The sequence below is a fragment of the Psammomys obesus genome, unplaced genomic scaffold (assembly GCF_907164565.1).
Source record: "Psammomys obesus unplaced genomic scaffold, mPsaObe1.curated_primary_1811, whole genome shotgun sequence".
Classification (NCBI taxonomy): Eukaryota; Metazoa; Chordata; class Mammalia; order Rodentia; family Muridae; genus Psammomys; species Psammomys obesus.
The window spans coordinates 10,177,854-10,192,689 of record NW_026596152.1 but is presented as its reverse complement, the minus strand read 5'-3'; the positions used below and the strand labels follow the sequence as shown (position 1 = coordinate 10,192,689).

The 14,836-nt window shown below is 46.2% G+C and overlaps 1 protein-coding gene across 3 annotated transcripts in view; it reads left to right on the top strand.

Moving 5' to 3' along the window:
• Positions 1 to 13,449, top strand: part of Mprip (myosin phosphatase Rho interacting protein) — a 123,322-nt gene extending 109,873 nt beyond the window's left edge. For 2 of the 3 annotated variants that reach the window (XM_055594225.1, XM_055594223.1), the window contains 5 exons: positions 799 to 918; positions 2,127 to 2,213; positions 2,803 to 2,965; positions 4,512 to 4,597; positions 8,105 to 13,449. In XM_055594225.1, coding sequence (XP_055450200.1) covers positions 799 to 918; positions 2,127 to 2,213; positions 2,803 to 2,965; positions 4,512 to 4,597; positions 8,105 to 8,176 — 528 coding nt within the window. In that variant the 3' untranslated portion in view covers positions 8,177 to 13,449. Of the gene's footprint in view, positions 1 to 798; positions 919 to 2,126; positions 2,214 to 2,802; positions 2,966 to 4,511; positions 4,598 to 5,028; positions 5,091 to 8,104 lie in introns of all 3 variants that reach the window. The other variant, XM_055594224.1, reaches the window with a different exon arrangement.
• The last annotated feature ends 1,387 nt before the right edge of the window (positions 13,450 to 14,836 follow it).

Here is a 14,836-nt window from a genome sequence, read left to right as displayed (position 1 = left end):
TCTTCTTCTTCTTCTTCTTCTTCTTCTTCTTCTTCTTCTTCTTCTTCGTCTTCTTCTTCTCCTTCTTCTCCTTCTTCTCCTTCTTCTCCTTCTTCTCCTTCTCTTCCTTCTTCCTTCTTCTTCTTCGCCAGAGTTTCTCTGTGTAGTCTTGGCTGTCCTGGAGTAGCTCTGTAGACCAACCTGGCCTCAAACTTAGAAATCTGCCTGCCTCTGCCTCTGAGTGCTGGAGTTAAAGGTGTGCACTTCCACTACCCAACTCGAACAGTTTTAAGGCCCATGTAATCTTAGTTCTAGAGACACAGTTGACCCTTTGCTTTTTTGAGTTCTGAGTCAGTAAATCGAACTGACCACAGATAGAAAATGTTCAGGAGGGAAAACAAAAAACATTTGCACTGGGCATGTACTATTTTCTCATCACTACTCCCTAAGTAATACAGTACAACTGAGTACCTAGGAATTACATGGTATTGGGTAATAGATGTAATCTAGAGATAGTCTAATGTATATGGGAAGATGTATGCAGATACTGTGTGCCATTTTGTAATGGGACTTAAGCACCCACAGAATTTGGTGCCTAATAGGGGGTCCTGAAACAAATTTCTGACAGATCCTAAGTATGAACAGTTTTTATGAAGTAACAGCCTCAATTGTCTACCTTAAACATACCACTGAACATTCACAAGGCTTGTGGGCTCCATTCTTAAGCCTCTACACACTACTGATGAGAAATGACCTTTGCTGGTGTCCAAGCAACTGTGTGTGGGGACGGTCATTGTTATAATGTGCTGTTGTCCCCAGGAGCTGAATAACCGCCTGGCTGCGGAGATCACACGGTTGCGGACACTACTGACTGGAGATGGTGGCGGAGAGTCTACTGGGTTGCCTCTCACACAGGGCAAGGATGCCTACGAGTTAGAGGTACTGTGAGAAGCTAGGCAATGCCTTACTCAGGAGCTCCTGAGTCACACAACAGCTCTTTAGCTTAGAGTCACTGAGGGACCAGGTGTTAGGACAGGGCCAGAGAGATGTAGTTCAGTAGTAGAACTTTTGCTTAGCTTGTTTTAGCTTGCAAAACTCTGGGTTCATCTCTAGCTCTGCAACAACCGCAAAAAAGAAAGCTTCAAGAAGTTAGCATATGTAAAAGCTGTGAGAGGGTCCAAAGTCATCAGGGATAGCAATTAGCTGACAGGTAGCATGAGGTCTACTGGCATGAGCAGCCTCTAGATGCCAGGAGGATCTGCAACCCCACACTGCCCTTTACCTGCCCACAAAACTGGTCTCATTAAGTGCCCCATTTCAGGGCTACAGGAATGATGCTTGACTTCTCAGAACCCAGGATGGTTATTTTTAATCAAAATGGCTCATTCTACGGTGGCATACACTTGTAATCCCAACTACTTAGGAAGCTGAAGCAAGAGGATTCCAGAACAGGCTGGAAAGAAAAGAAAAGGAAAACACTGTTGAAAGAAGGAGGGAGAAAGAAAACACTCTTAATGTATGTAGGATTGTGATTCTCAACCTGTAGATCAAGAGCCTTTTAGGGGCACATTTCAGATACCCTGCATGTTAGATGTTTATATTATGGTTCATAACAATAGCAAAATTATAATTACGAAGTAGCAACAGAATAATTTGATGGCTGGGAGTCACCAGAACATTAGGAACTATATTAAAAGTATATTGCAGCATTGGGAAGATTGAGAACCACGAGGGTAGGGCATCCTCAAGAAGGCCCTAATAAGGGAAGATTTTCCCTTATAGATGGCTCAGACTCTTCCATACTGACAAGAGAGCAGGAGGAGCTGGGTAGCCTTGGCAGAAGTTCCTCCAGGAACAGTGTATCTAGGCCTTGACAGCTCCATCTCAGGGAGCAAGCAAGTCAGTGGTGGGAACTCAAGCTAGTCCTTGTGCCTGTTCTCAGGAGTAACAAATCTAGCAGAGTATTCCCCATTTCCATTTCTGTAGAAACAGCAGTATTTAAATCATGTATTCTGCTGGGTAGCAACAAGGGTAGGCTCTCTCCTCCCCAGTGTATGAAGCAACTGTCTGCCAGCAAACCTCTGTATGCATAGACTACAGGATCCCTGGTTTCTGAGAGTTAGTCCTCATTTTCTCTCTCTTTATAGGTCTTGTTGCGGGTCAAAGAATCAGAAATACAGTACCTAAAGCAGGAGATCAGCTCCCTCAAGGATGAACTCCAGACAGCCCTGCGGGTAAGGGCTATGTGTTTGGAGGCAGGACAGAGAGGGGTGAATGCCAGGAGGCTTGGCCAGGTCCCGCTGGGCTCATTTTAGCATAGCAGGCCACTCTACAGGATCATGATCCCAAAGTCAGTTTCCCTTAAAACACCAGCCTATAAGCATATCCCTTAGAAATGAACAAGGAGGCCTCCTGGCCTCATCAGGTGGTGATGGTTTCTATGTTTCCATTCATTTGGATAGGAACAGTGACACACAGAAGAATGCTGTGTGGGTGAAATGAGACTTGATGTGCCATTCAGGTGGGTCTAGTTGGACCTGTCTCAAAGAGGTTCCTGGAGTCAAAAAGAAGTAATAGAATCCTTGGTGTGACTTAGTAAATATAAAAACTAGAGGCTTTTCTTGGCTGACACTACTAGGGAAGTGGCTGGTCAGACAGGACCACAGCAGGCTGCCTGAGACTGTCCATCTACTCACCACGTTTTCTCAGGGATTTCCAGGCCACAGTTAGTTCTCGCAGGGCATTAGTTCCAAGGCTAGAGTTCAAAGTAAGTCTGATTCCTTGTCTACAGCTGCCATTCATGTCTGTCCCTGTGTTCTCTAGGATAAGAAGTATGCTAGTGATAAGTACAAAGACATCTATACAGAGCTCAGCATTGCAAAGGCCAAGGCTGACTGCGATATCAGCAGGTTGAAAGAGCAGCTGAAAGCAGCCACAGAGGCACTGGGCGAGAAATCTCCTGAGGGCGCTACTGTGTCAGGATACGGTGAGCAATCTGGGTGCTACTCATGGAGATGTTTTGGCACTTGCATCAAACCCCAAAAATTCTAATGTCTGTGCCATCCCAAATCTCCTTTAGGGACCCCACCTGCACAGGTTCCACAGGTTTCCCCAGACGATCTGCTCCTCCCATATCCTGCAGCTGCTTTACACAGAGCTTCCATAGAAACAAGGGGTCTAATAGTCTGTTTTCTGAAAAACTTCAGCAGGTAGGGGGAAGAAGTTCTTCCTAGTTCCTTGATGCAAACGATTTGCCATAAAATCTTTTGAGGGACACAAGCAAGCAGAACAAAGAGGGAACCTACTACCTTCTTGAGAACAATGGAACTGACCTCTTTCTGTGCGGGCTGAAAATATCCAGGCACTGTGCAGAACAGATGAGAAGCTGCAGAGCCACGTACTTACTGTTGGACACTTTCTAATAATCCACGGTTTCACCTTACCTTCATGGTGACTTTTGCATTATAAAAGCCCCATAAACTGAAAATCTGCCCCAAATCCCCTAATACCCTTGCAGCTCAACTTTCCTTCACCAGCAAGTTCAAGAACAATAGCCATGACAGCACTCACACATGCCTGCTGGAAAAGTCCTCTGCATTGCTTATGGGATACAAACACCCAATTTTCTGAAGGCAGCTGACAACAGCACAATTTAAAATCTACCTTACGGGGGCTAGAGAGATGGCTCAGAGGTTAAGAGCACTGGCTGCTCTTCCAGAGGTCCTGAGTTCAATTCCCAGCAACCACATGGTGGCTCACAACCATCTATAATGAGATCTGGTGCCCTCTTCTGGCGTGTAGGCACACATGCAGACAGAACATTGTAAACATAGGAAATAGATATCTAGATGTCTTAATAAAATCTACCTTACTGTAAAAGTGATTACCATCGTCATTTGGGTAGGAAGCCAAGAAACCAGGACATTAGAGGGACGCAGAACTGGAATTGGAAATGTGTATGGCCTTGACTTGCCATAACTCTGAAAAGTGTGAGTAGGGTACTGCGTCTGTAGATGAGCACCACAGCAGCATTCTACCACAGTGCACAGAGAACCAAGCATCGTCCATGGACAGCAGTCTACTGGTCAGCGCAAACTGGCATTGTTGGAAGCTGCACACATACTCTGGTGTGACCCGGTGTACATCTTTATCAAGACTTTATAAGGACTGTTTTCCTGATGGGGTGGATCATAAAAAGAATTTGGTCTGATTCTGTTTGGTACCAGTCCTATGCCAAAAGTAAGCTAGAAATAAGTAATGAGGCCAGTTAGTCTGCCCAGAGTCGAGGCCCAGCTCGGGAGGAAGATCCTATCCTTTGTTGACAGCACTGTTTGGTTCAGGAGTTGTGACTTAAAACTCTGGTGGGAGCCCAACGCTCTGGTGCTTGGTGGGATAGGAAAAGGGTATACTGTGGCTTGGTACTGGATCTAGGCGATATCTTGGTGCACTGTAGTAGTGGACGCAGACCTTCCCCACATTGTTTGGTTCAGAAGATGTAGAAAGCAAAAGTAATGAGTCTTTTGTTCCTTCAGACATAATGAAATCTAAAAGTAACCCTGACTTCCTGAAGAAAGACAGATCCTGTGTTACCCGGCAACTCAGAAACATCAGGTCCAAGGTGAGTGAGGTCCAGCTTATAGGTGAGGTGGGGCTAGAGGATGCTGGAGATCAAGCCCAGTACAGGCACCAGCCCACCCATGTAGTCACACTGGGGATGGTTCTAGTGGTTTCAAGGTCCGTGTCCATGTTCCATGTCATTAGAACCATATGGGGCCAGGCCTTCAAGAAGCAAGACATGGAGAGATTCGGACTTGAGCCTCCCTAAAGGTGGGATGGATTTGACCTCTCATCGGCTCCACGGTTTGTCTGTTCTCTGCACATCCCTGTCATCACACTGATCTGCCAACCTTGGAGAGATGAAGTCACTGATCCCCAGTGTGCTTTGAGATGGGCGTGTCTCTGGGGGGATGGGTGGAGAGGACCTGGCCAGCATGCTGCATTTAGAATTGATTGTGTGTGTGTCTTATTTTTTGCTCTTTCCTCTGACAGTCCGTAATTGAGCAGGTCTCATGGGATAACTGAGTCGCGCCCGATTCCAAGTCCCCTGTCATGTAGGTAAAACCACTTCTCACTCTGCCCACTACCCGCACATGCGGCTCTGCATGCACTGCTCACACCTCCATAGCACACCTCTGTGTAATTATCTTCATTCATCCTTCTCCAACATACACAGAGTCCACATGAGATCTCAATAACTGTCCTGGAAGTTGGCACTCTAACCTCTTCACAGAGCTGAGCCTGCCCAGAGCCTCCCCAGCTTGACGGGTGGGCACAAGCCAGCATGCATACTGGGTGACTTGCACGGCCCCAAGCTCATGTCTCCTCTCTTGGAAACAAGTTGCAGGGAGATGGCGGATAGCCACTGAGCCTGGCAAGCAGTTTGTTCTCATTGAAGACCTCACCCATCCAGTCAGCAGCAAGGCGACTATCTATAGGAGACCCCTATAGATAGAGCAGATTGCCACTATGCTGTTCTATGTGGAGCTGCATGGGTGGAGTCTGAGAAATGATCTTGTTCCTACAGGATGTGTCTGGCAACCAGACACTAGAACTGAACACGACCTGGGGATTTTTGTTTGTTTGCTTGTTTTTATGCAATACAAAAGCCTCTCTCTCCAGTGGAAGGTGGCAGGGCTGGTCAGTGCCAGGGACACTGTGCCCAAGTGTGTGTGTTGACCTTTATGCAGCTCAAGGACTCTGGCCTGGTTGTTGCCACTGGCAGTTAAGTACCCAGGTGTGCCAGTTCCTGCTGCACATGAGCCTTTCTACCTTCTAGCAAAGTGGAAGCCAGCAAGGGCCATCAGCTTGAGGCTCAGATGGAACAGGTTTGCCTTAGGGAAGAATATTAAGAAAGCACATTGGCTTTTTTAACTAGTTTTTTTGTTGTTGTTGTTTTCTCTAGTTCCAAGTAAACTTATATGTAAATGTGATTTTAAGATTAAAAACATAGTTTAGGGTTTTCTGTAAAACTTAAAAAATGTTCTACTTGGTGAGAGAGGAAGCCTTTCTAGGCTGTTTTTGTCATTAGAGACTACTTTCTCCAATCGGAGGTTAAACGCTGCTCTTGCCCAGAAGCCCTCAGAGAGCTCAGTGGTCATTATGAACAAATGGGGCCTTTGGGTCAGAGTAAGAAAGGACATTCAGGGATGGGCACCATGAGGAAGACACACAGTGGGGTGTGCCACCTCCATGTGAACTTGAGGGACAGATAGGGCTCGTAACAAGGGACTACGTGGTAGTAACGCTAGGAACAGGGACCCTCCATTGTAGCTAGATGTCCGTGGCAAAGACAGCTGTTGGGGCTCTTGTGCCCAGCAGGTCACTAGAGTCACACAGTGCTAAGGCGCCTCTGTGCTGGTGCAGTCACCAGAGCCATGGTACGTGGGAAAGGACATTGGGTTTCCAGACGGCACCTGACTGTCAGGAAGCAGGAGAGCTGAGACCTGGAAACTGCTTCTCACATGATTTGTCAGCAGTGGCATGATGGCCTGGTTCCTTGTTGTGCTTTGTATCTGATCTCAGCATAACACACACAGATACACACCTGCCCCCCAGGCAAGGTGCGGACCAAGATGGCAGCATGCCAGTGCTGCCTTTGTGCACTTGGACCTTTCTGCCAGCTCTGTTAAGAGAGATACTGAAACCAGTGCTGTGTCATGATTGGGACCTCCCTTGGATACTGTTTCATCTGGCCTCAGTCAGCTTTCATAGCAGCAGCATGGCCTCTTCTGAGAGCCAGAGCAGAGAAGATTCTCCACAGTGTTGTCATAGGGTGGGTGGAAATGCTATGTGGCTGCACCTGAGACCTGAGAGATGGCAGCTCTTGGGGTATAAGGGACAGTGGGTCTTGTCTGCTCTGTCCTGAGAATGGTAGGGAGTGCAGTGACTGGGTTAACACCCCTGGGGGGTCAGTTGCCACTTAGGGCCACTGTGACCATCCTGGGCCTGATCCTAGCACATGAAGATTTTCATTGTGGGACACCTGGAACCCAGTCCTAGAGCACTTTCTCAGCAAGTCCTCAGCTAGAACAGAACATTTATGGCAGTGCAAGTATCCCCAATCCCCAGGGGAATACTGTGGTTTTGGCCAGAAGACCTATTCCCATCTTTTGGGAATCTGGCTGCCATGGAACCACCTGAACTCAAGGGAAGTGAGACTTTAAGAATACCTTGAAGCAGGTGTGGGAGTCACTATTCACACACACGAAATTCGTCAATACTCATTCAAGGACAGCCTCAGTTAGATGAGTACTTAACAAACAAAACAAGCAAACAAAAGACCAGCTCAGGTTATTATGGGAAGCTGGTAGTAAGGGACACCAACCACAGCCCAGATCCTTCTTCATACCCTGCAGGAAGGTAGGCCTCGACCTCCACAAACACCCTGGCTGACTATTCCCCGGTATAACCTGCATTCATGGCTAGGCACCAAGACTGACTGCCAACAAGAATCAATACTAAGGAGCCACAGCCAGACCTGGGCATGCTGAAATACGTTTACTGCCAGTTCTGTAGGAACTGTAGTCTTCTGTTCCAGAAATGAAAGCTTTGGGGAAAGGAAAGACGCTTAAGGGAGAGGTGGGAAATATTCTATTCCCTAGTTAGGAAAACATCCTTTACCTTAAATAATACAAAGATCACAGGAGAAAGTCCCAGTTTAGACACACAGACACAGACACGAGCATATCTTCAAGGCTGTAAGTTCATGAAAAAAAAAAAAAAAAAAAGGAATGAGACATGCATACTCCATATACAGGAAGAATGATTCTCCATCCAAGTTTTTCTCTTGTGGTTTTGTCTAAAGAACCAGCCCTAAGGCCAGTGTTGAGCTATAACACTTGATCTTGTTTCTCTTTATTTTTTCCCCTTTCTCACCCAAGTAAGTTTCAGCAGGAGAAAACAACTCCAGTAACACTACTTTTAAGGGGTCTTCTCAGGGGCCTTCTGCCCTCGCATGCCCACTAATCTCAGGATCCTTCAACCTCACACCTGCACCTGCTACTGAAGCCCAGCTGCCACTGATGTATCAATTCCTAACTGCTTCTTCCTGCTCTGTCTCCACCAGAGTCTCAAGGAAGGCCTGACGGTGCAGGAGCGCTTGAAGCTCTTTGAATCCAGGGACTTGAAGAAAGACTAGCTGCGTCCATTCCACCTGACACATCTTTCCCAGCTGGTGGCAGCACAAGCAAAGTGTGGCTTTCGTCTGCATATGTGCTTTTCACTGTTTCCATCATTAACTGTGGTACGGATGCACGGAGACTGCCTTGTGGGGTGTTTGCTCCATTCCCTTCCCTGTTGATTCCAGCTTCCCATTGTCTTTCCGCAGCTTCTTTCCCATGGTATTCTCAGATTAGTCAAGCTCAAGCGGTAGAGTGGGGAGGGCTTCCCCACAGACACCTGGGCAGGACTCCTTTGTCCTCCCACCACACTCACTGTCAGTATTAAGGCACAGCAGCCTGTTAATAAGCTAGCCCTGCCTCAAAGAGTACACATGTGGGGACTTACCAGTGGCTCTGCTCTGCCATCCAAGCTGAGCACCTCCCCTGCTGGGCAGAACAGAGCCACCGAATGTTCTAGTCTGGCCTGGTTTCTGAAGGGCCTAGGAATAGTGTCCAGCCTGCAACACTTCCCTTTGACCTGGGAGGAGGACAGCATTTTGTATTTGGCCCACTGATGCAGCTTAGAACCATACCCAGATAATCCTGGCAAATCTTTCACAACCTGGAAAATGTTGAAAGAAACCATTCCTATTTTCTTTCTTTTTTTTTTTTTTTTTTTTATTAAATCTTGCACAAAAGCCCCGACCCCTCTCATTCCTTCCTCGGCTTGTGCCTCCCTTACTCTGCTAATCCTGGCCCTCTGGTGGCTGCGAACAGTTACTGGCAGACTGAAGCTTCAGACTGTCAAGTGCGAAGGATCCTCCATCTAGAGGGAACGTAACTGCTGGGTTTTGATCTGTCTGAAAAGAGGCTGTCATGTTGCTTGAAGAGGGGTGAGGAGAATGCTGTGTACAAACACAGGTTATCAGAACTGGTGAGAATAGCAGCAGGTGCTCAGGCCTCTGATTTGTCTGCACTCTGGAAGGTTCTCTTGAAGTGTCTGCTTCTCATGGAGCCATTAACAGGGAGCCTGCTAATTTTGCTTTTTCTAGCTAGCTGAACAAGACCTAACTACCCAAAGCATTCTAGGGTGTTTCCATTTAAACACACACACACACACACACACACACACACGTTTCCAGTCTTATAAAAAATTCATCCCGTAAGATGAAGCACACACAAGAGGCACCGTGTCAGGTGGGAGAGTCAGTCAACTAGATCCTCCCACTGTCCTGGCTCCACTTTGTTAGTGCTGAGTGGGTCAGATGGTCTCTGGGTGCACAATTGAACTCTCACAGGAACCCCTAATGGTTGTATATGAGTTGATGTTCAAGGTTATCCATAATGTCTGGCTGGCCTAATAGACAGGCAGGGCAAAACCTCCATGCTTTGTGACATACCTAACTGTGCTACCTAGCCTGGCAGACAAGCCCTGGCCTCCCCTTTTCACACTGGCACATGTTCTGTTACCGTTTTATATTATCAGTACCAGGAGCAAGTCAGATCTGTTCAAACAGTGCTTTGAGCTCAGAGTGGGCTAGCCTTTGGGAGCTATAGTTGTGTGTTGAGGACTACTGTTCTCTCTGGTGTGGTTCCTTTGCAACTATCCTGCTGCCTTGGGAGCCCTCTGGCCCCAGCAATCATCTTCCTGCTTTATGCTTCCTGGGGTGGTACAAAGAGCCTACTGAAGATGCCAAGCCTACAGTTCAAAACATTTGATCTTTTGCTCTTCACCTCAGAATCCTAGGATAGTACCTTTGCTAAATGCAGTACTTGGGAGCCAGAAGCAGGCAAGGGCTGGGAGACAGGCACACTGCACTTACCGTTACTCAAGGTTCACTTTTGCCATAATACAGCACTCTCTGTTCTAGGGCTGATTTCATATTGGCACAGGACAGGGATGCCTGGATCATCCCCCACTGCCCAAGCCACTCTGAGCAGTAATTCATGGATCAGGGTGCATCTTGAGTTTCTTGGCAGTAACTTCTGGCCTCTGACAAAGGTGAATCAAACCAGAAGCTGGTCTTCTGAGTCTCTGTAGCCCACCTACAGCAGTTTACTCGGACTGCCACATGGCCTTTGTCCATTCCTTACCCCAGTCCCTGTTTGCCTGACCTCCTTACAGGCATCTTGCTCCCTGGAAAGAAACTGAAGTTGGTGTATTCAAGAGAGGCAGCATCAAATGTCCAAGTGGAGTTGGTCCAGGCATCAGTGGGGGGGACACTTGTCTGAGGATGGGGTGGTATATAGCTCAAGAAGCCTCAGCCTGCTCCCAGCCCCATCAGTGGCATATTTTCCCTACTTCATGGTAGAAACAGCATTAAAATGAACAGACATAAGAATTTTATTTTCCTGAAAATACATGTTTGTGATCTGCCAGCATCTTCAAGCAAACTGCCATTACAAGGAACACACCTGCCTTCCTTTGACAGCTGATGTAAACATGCTTAAACTACATCTTGCATGGGTGGTGCCTAGTACCACAGCAAAGAGTGTATCTCTCACCCAGGGCTCCTGGCTGAAGCTTTTCCAGTATGGTTGTGTCCACAGATCTAGGGCCATAATGGGAGGCCAGGGACCCATGAAGTAGGCAATCAGCAGAGGGAAGAATGCTAGGAATGTGTGGGTTCAAATGAGTGAAAGCTACAGTCAGAGTTGAACTTGCCTAGACTCAAAAGAACAATACTGAAGTGTGTGTAGTGTTTTTATGCCTGTACTCTTAGTTCTTGGGACTCGGAAGTTCCAGGTCAGTCTGGTATGTAGCAAGACTATCTCAACATACAGATGAGCTAAGGATATATATAGTTCAATGATGGTAGAGCACCTACCTAACATGTGGTAAGGCCTAGGGGTTCAACCACAGTATTACAAAGAGCACACTTGTGAACTTAAGGACAAGTGTCCAAAAGGAGCCTCAGAGGTTTGACTAGGAAACAAAATTGGCATTAACTTCCCTACAGAGGGAAGTTTCTACCCTAGAACTGAACACACTCCTCACTGCTGACACCTAGCTGGTGCTGAGGGAAGTGCTGGACGCCGCAGAGCCTGCACTGTGAGGCTGGGCATCAGTGGAGAGATTCCTGCAGGCCTGTCCCACACACCAAGTGGTCTTTTTCTGGACCTCCAACTCTGCCCTGGTTCTCAAACACAGGCTGGATAAGCACCCAAAGGCCCCATGCAGCCTTCCCACTCACCCCTGTCTCCATATGAGTAAGCTTGCACATCAAAGTCAGCTGGCAGCTATAGGCAGAATCAGTCCCCAGATGCACAGTAACAACCAAGCCCCAGACTGCTGGTAGAGGGACAGTAGTTACCTCCCAGCTGACTGGCCTGCACCTGCAAAGCAGGAGGGTTACCTGTTCTTGCTATGTTGTCAAAAGATATCACCTTCTCAGCTACTAAAAGATGAACAGTGCAGGGACACACACCCTTTCTCAAGGGAGCGCCTAGCATACAGGGCGCTCAGCCTGTAATGTCAGAGCAAGTGATGGTAGCATTTCTGAGATGTGGCCTAGGGATTTTTATACTAAGTTTGTGTGAACTTTTACAACATCTTGTCTAGACACCTCTTTTGAAGGTATGTTGAGTTCAGTGCAAACCCCTCACACCAGAAGACCATGAGTTAGCTAGGCATGGTGGCTCACACATTTAATCAGCACTTGGGAGCCAGAGGCAAGTTAAGTTCAAGGCCAGACTGGTCAACATAGTTCCAAAGAGCCAGGGGTACACAGTAAAATCCTGTCTAAAAGACCATGTTAATAACTAACATCGTCTAAAGCTTTGGTTACTTAACAGATTCCACCCTCGTGACAAACCATTATCAATGCCCTGGTTCTTGTTGGAAGTGTTCTGTGAAACTTTCTAGAGCCACTCAAGGAAAACCAGGAATATGAGGGACTTTTGGCGTCATGCCCTCAGGCTTCTTAGTTCATTTTTTGTTAGGGGAGCTGGTTGGGGGTATAGAGGCTGCTTCGGGCCCAGGTGCCTAGCCCTGACAGAACTGCGGGGCTGGGCTGTTTGCAGAGCAGCCCGGCTACCAATCTCTAGCGACCTGACTGTATATAGCCCGGGACTCCCAGGAAGCTTCTGGCTGTATTTCTGTGACACTGGGAAGAAGCAGGCCCATCAGCAGAAAGTTAAAAATGGCACAGCCTGGGCTGGAGAGATGGCTCAGTGATTAAGAGCACTGGCTGCTCTTCCAGAGGTCCTGAGTTCAATTCCCAGCAACCACATGGTGGCTCACAACCATCTACACCCCCTACTGTCCTCTTCTGGCGTGCAGGTGCACATACAGATAGAGCACTGACGTGCATAAAATAAATAAATAAAATCTTTAAAAAAAAAAAAATGGCACAGCCCACAACTGAAGGACTTCAGGGCCTCTTCAGTTTCCCATGGGTCACAGGGGAGCCTGGTGCAGATTCCATGGTGGGACAACACTACAGAGCCAGCATTTGCTCTAGAAAAGTGCAGTTGTAAGAATCCTTGCCAACACAGCCCATTCCAGCTTGCCACAGTCAACATGCTATCAGCTCATCTCTCCTTTAGAGTTAGTCATACCACACATTTAATTTTATTTTAGCCAGGAATACATTGTAAAGAACACTAAATTCACTGTATTTGTTTCTGTCACAAACTTCAATTTAAATGGATTTTAAAATAATTTTAAGATTTACCTTTGGTATTAAGGCTTTACTACAGGATCCCAAGCCAGTTTGTAGTACTAACCAATGTGGCTTTTTGTAGGTTTGCTGTGTAGAATGTTAAGCACCCGAGTAACAGTGGCTCCTTGACAGTCAGAACTCTAGGTGACCTTCCATTGCAGCTGCTTGACGGGGATGGGGATGCCTGTCTGTGAACATAGCGCCTCCCAGGGCCACTTCACTACATCGCAGCAGTCACAGGCTTGTGCTAGTTCACCTGCTGTTGAGGTATTTGGTTCCGATACAAGCAATCCAGTTGCCAGACTAAAAATTACACGTGGAAGGAACTGGAGCCTCACTGAGCAGGGAGGCTTCAGCACAGCTTCCCAGAGCCAGTTTAGGCAAGTGTGTGCACGCACAGGCTGTGGCTCCCTGCACATGAAGTGTCCCCACTCCTTATGTCGAGAGACTTCGGATCAGTGTGAGGCATTTCCTGCAAAGTCTGTGGCCGGGGGTTCACTACAATTGAAATGTTCATTTGTAGAAATATTTATTCCTTTGTGTGACAAGCTAGAGTCCTTGGCTATAGCTAACCATTTTTATTGTGTAAATACTGCTTGATTTTACATGAACTGTATCATAATAAACTATTTTTGCATTGCCCTCTGCATGCATATGGGTGCTGACTCAGCCAGGTGAAGACCAGAACCTAAAGTCCTGAATCATAAATGTAATGAACTGAGTTTCATGTACGTTTTACAACCTGCTGCTTTCCTTTTTACACTGTTTCTCATAGTTTTTGTTTTTAAAATATTTATATTAGATTTTACATTTTCACATATAAGCCATAATATTGTAGGACTAGAATGTAAGGTACTTTGACTTGCTCTAAAAACGTCAGGGGTTAAAAGAACAGAAAAAAAAAAATCCTGATGGTCATTCCTTCATTAATCAAGAGACTCTGTTTTATGGCTCTCTTGTTTTTATTTTGTGGTGCTAGAGCCCATGGCCTCAAGCATGCTGGTAATCCCTCCACCACATGAAGTTATAGATCAGGCTGGCCTCATGATCTTACTAGTTTACTGAGTAGCAGTATGCACCACTACCTGGCCTTCATGGATTTGCTTGTGTTATAATTGTGCCTGGTGTTTTGTTTTAAAGCATAACCTAAAATAGGGCAGCACAAAATTTAACAAAATTGTTCTTTAATTATGGTATATTCTTGATGTTTCTATTTCAGTTTTTTAACGTTTTGTTCAATAACTTTAAAATAATAGCCTAGGTCAGACAATGGCTGCCAACTTGGTGATCCCAGCCCACTAGAGGCTGTGGTAAGAGGATTCAGAGTTTGAGGCTAACCTGGGCTACACAGCAAGACCCTGACTGTCCCCATAACCCCCAAAAAGGTAAGATAACTTTCAAAAATATTATCACAAACTTTATAATAAGTATGTGAAATACATAAAAGAATATATATTTTTAGTATATTATTGCAGTTGTTTAGGGACTTCTCAATAGCTTTTTGCCCATTAAAAACTATTATAAATACGGCAGGTGGACTATTGTTGAGCTCAAGGCCAGCCTGTTCTACAAAGTCCAGGACAGTCAAGGGTACGTGGAGAAACCCTGTCTAGAAAAAAACAAAACAAACGAACAAACAAACAAACAAAAAACACTATTACAGACACATTAAAAAAAAATCCTTTGGGGAACTGGCCTTATATGTTCTGCAGTTTTAACACATTTTCTTGAAAGCTATATGAGTGCAGTTTAAAATTAGTTGGCAAGCTGAATACTCTTTCATGATTAAAATTTAAGAAATCAAAAACCAGGAGCGGGAAAGCCTCAACATCCCCACCCAGCTCATTACACTCAATAACGAAAGACTGGCATCTCCCTAGTATTACTCTCTCCCTGAAGACTGCTTTCACCACTTCCGTTCAGTAGAGTATAAAGTATCTAGCCAAAGTTGTTCAGGGAGAAATAGGCACTCTGAGAGGGAACAAATAAAGCTGTTCCTTTTAAATGAGGTCTCTTCGTAATATTCAAGTCAGG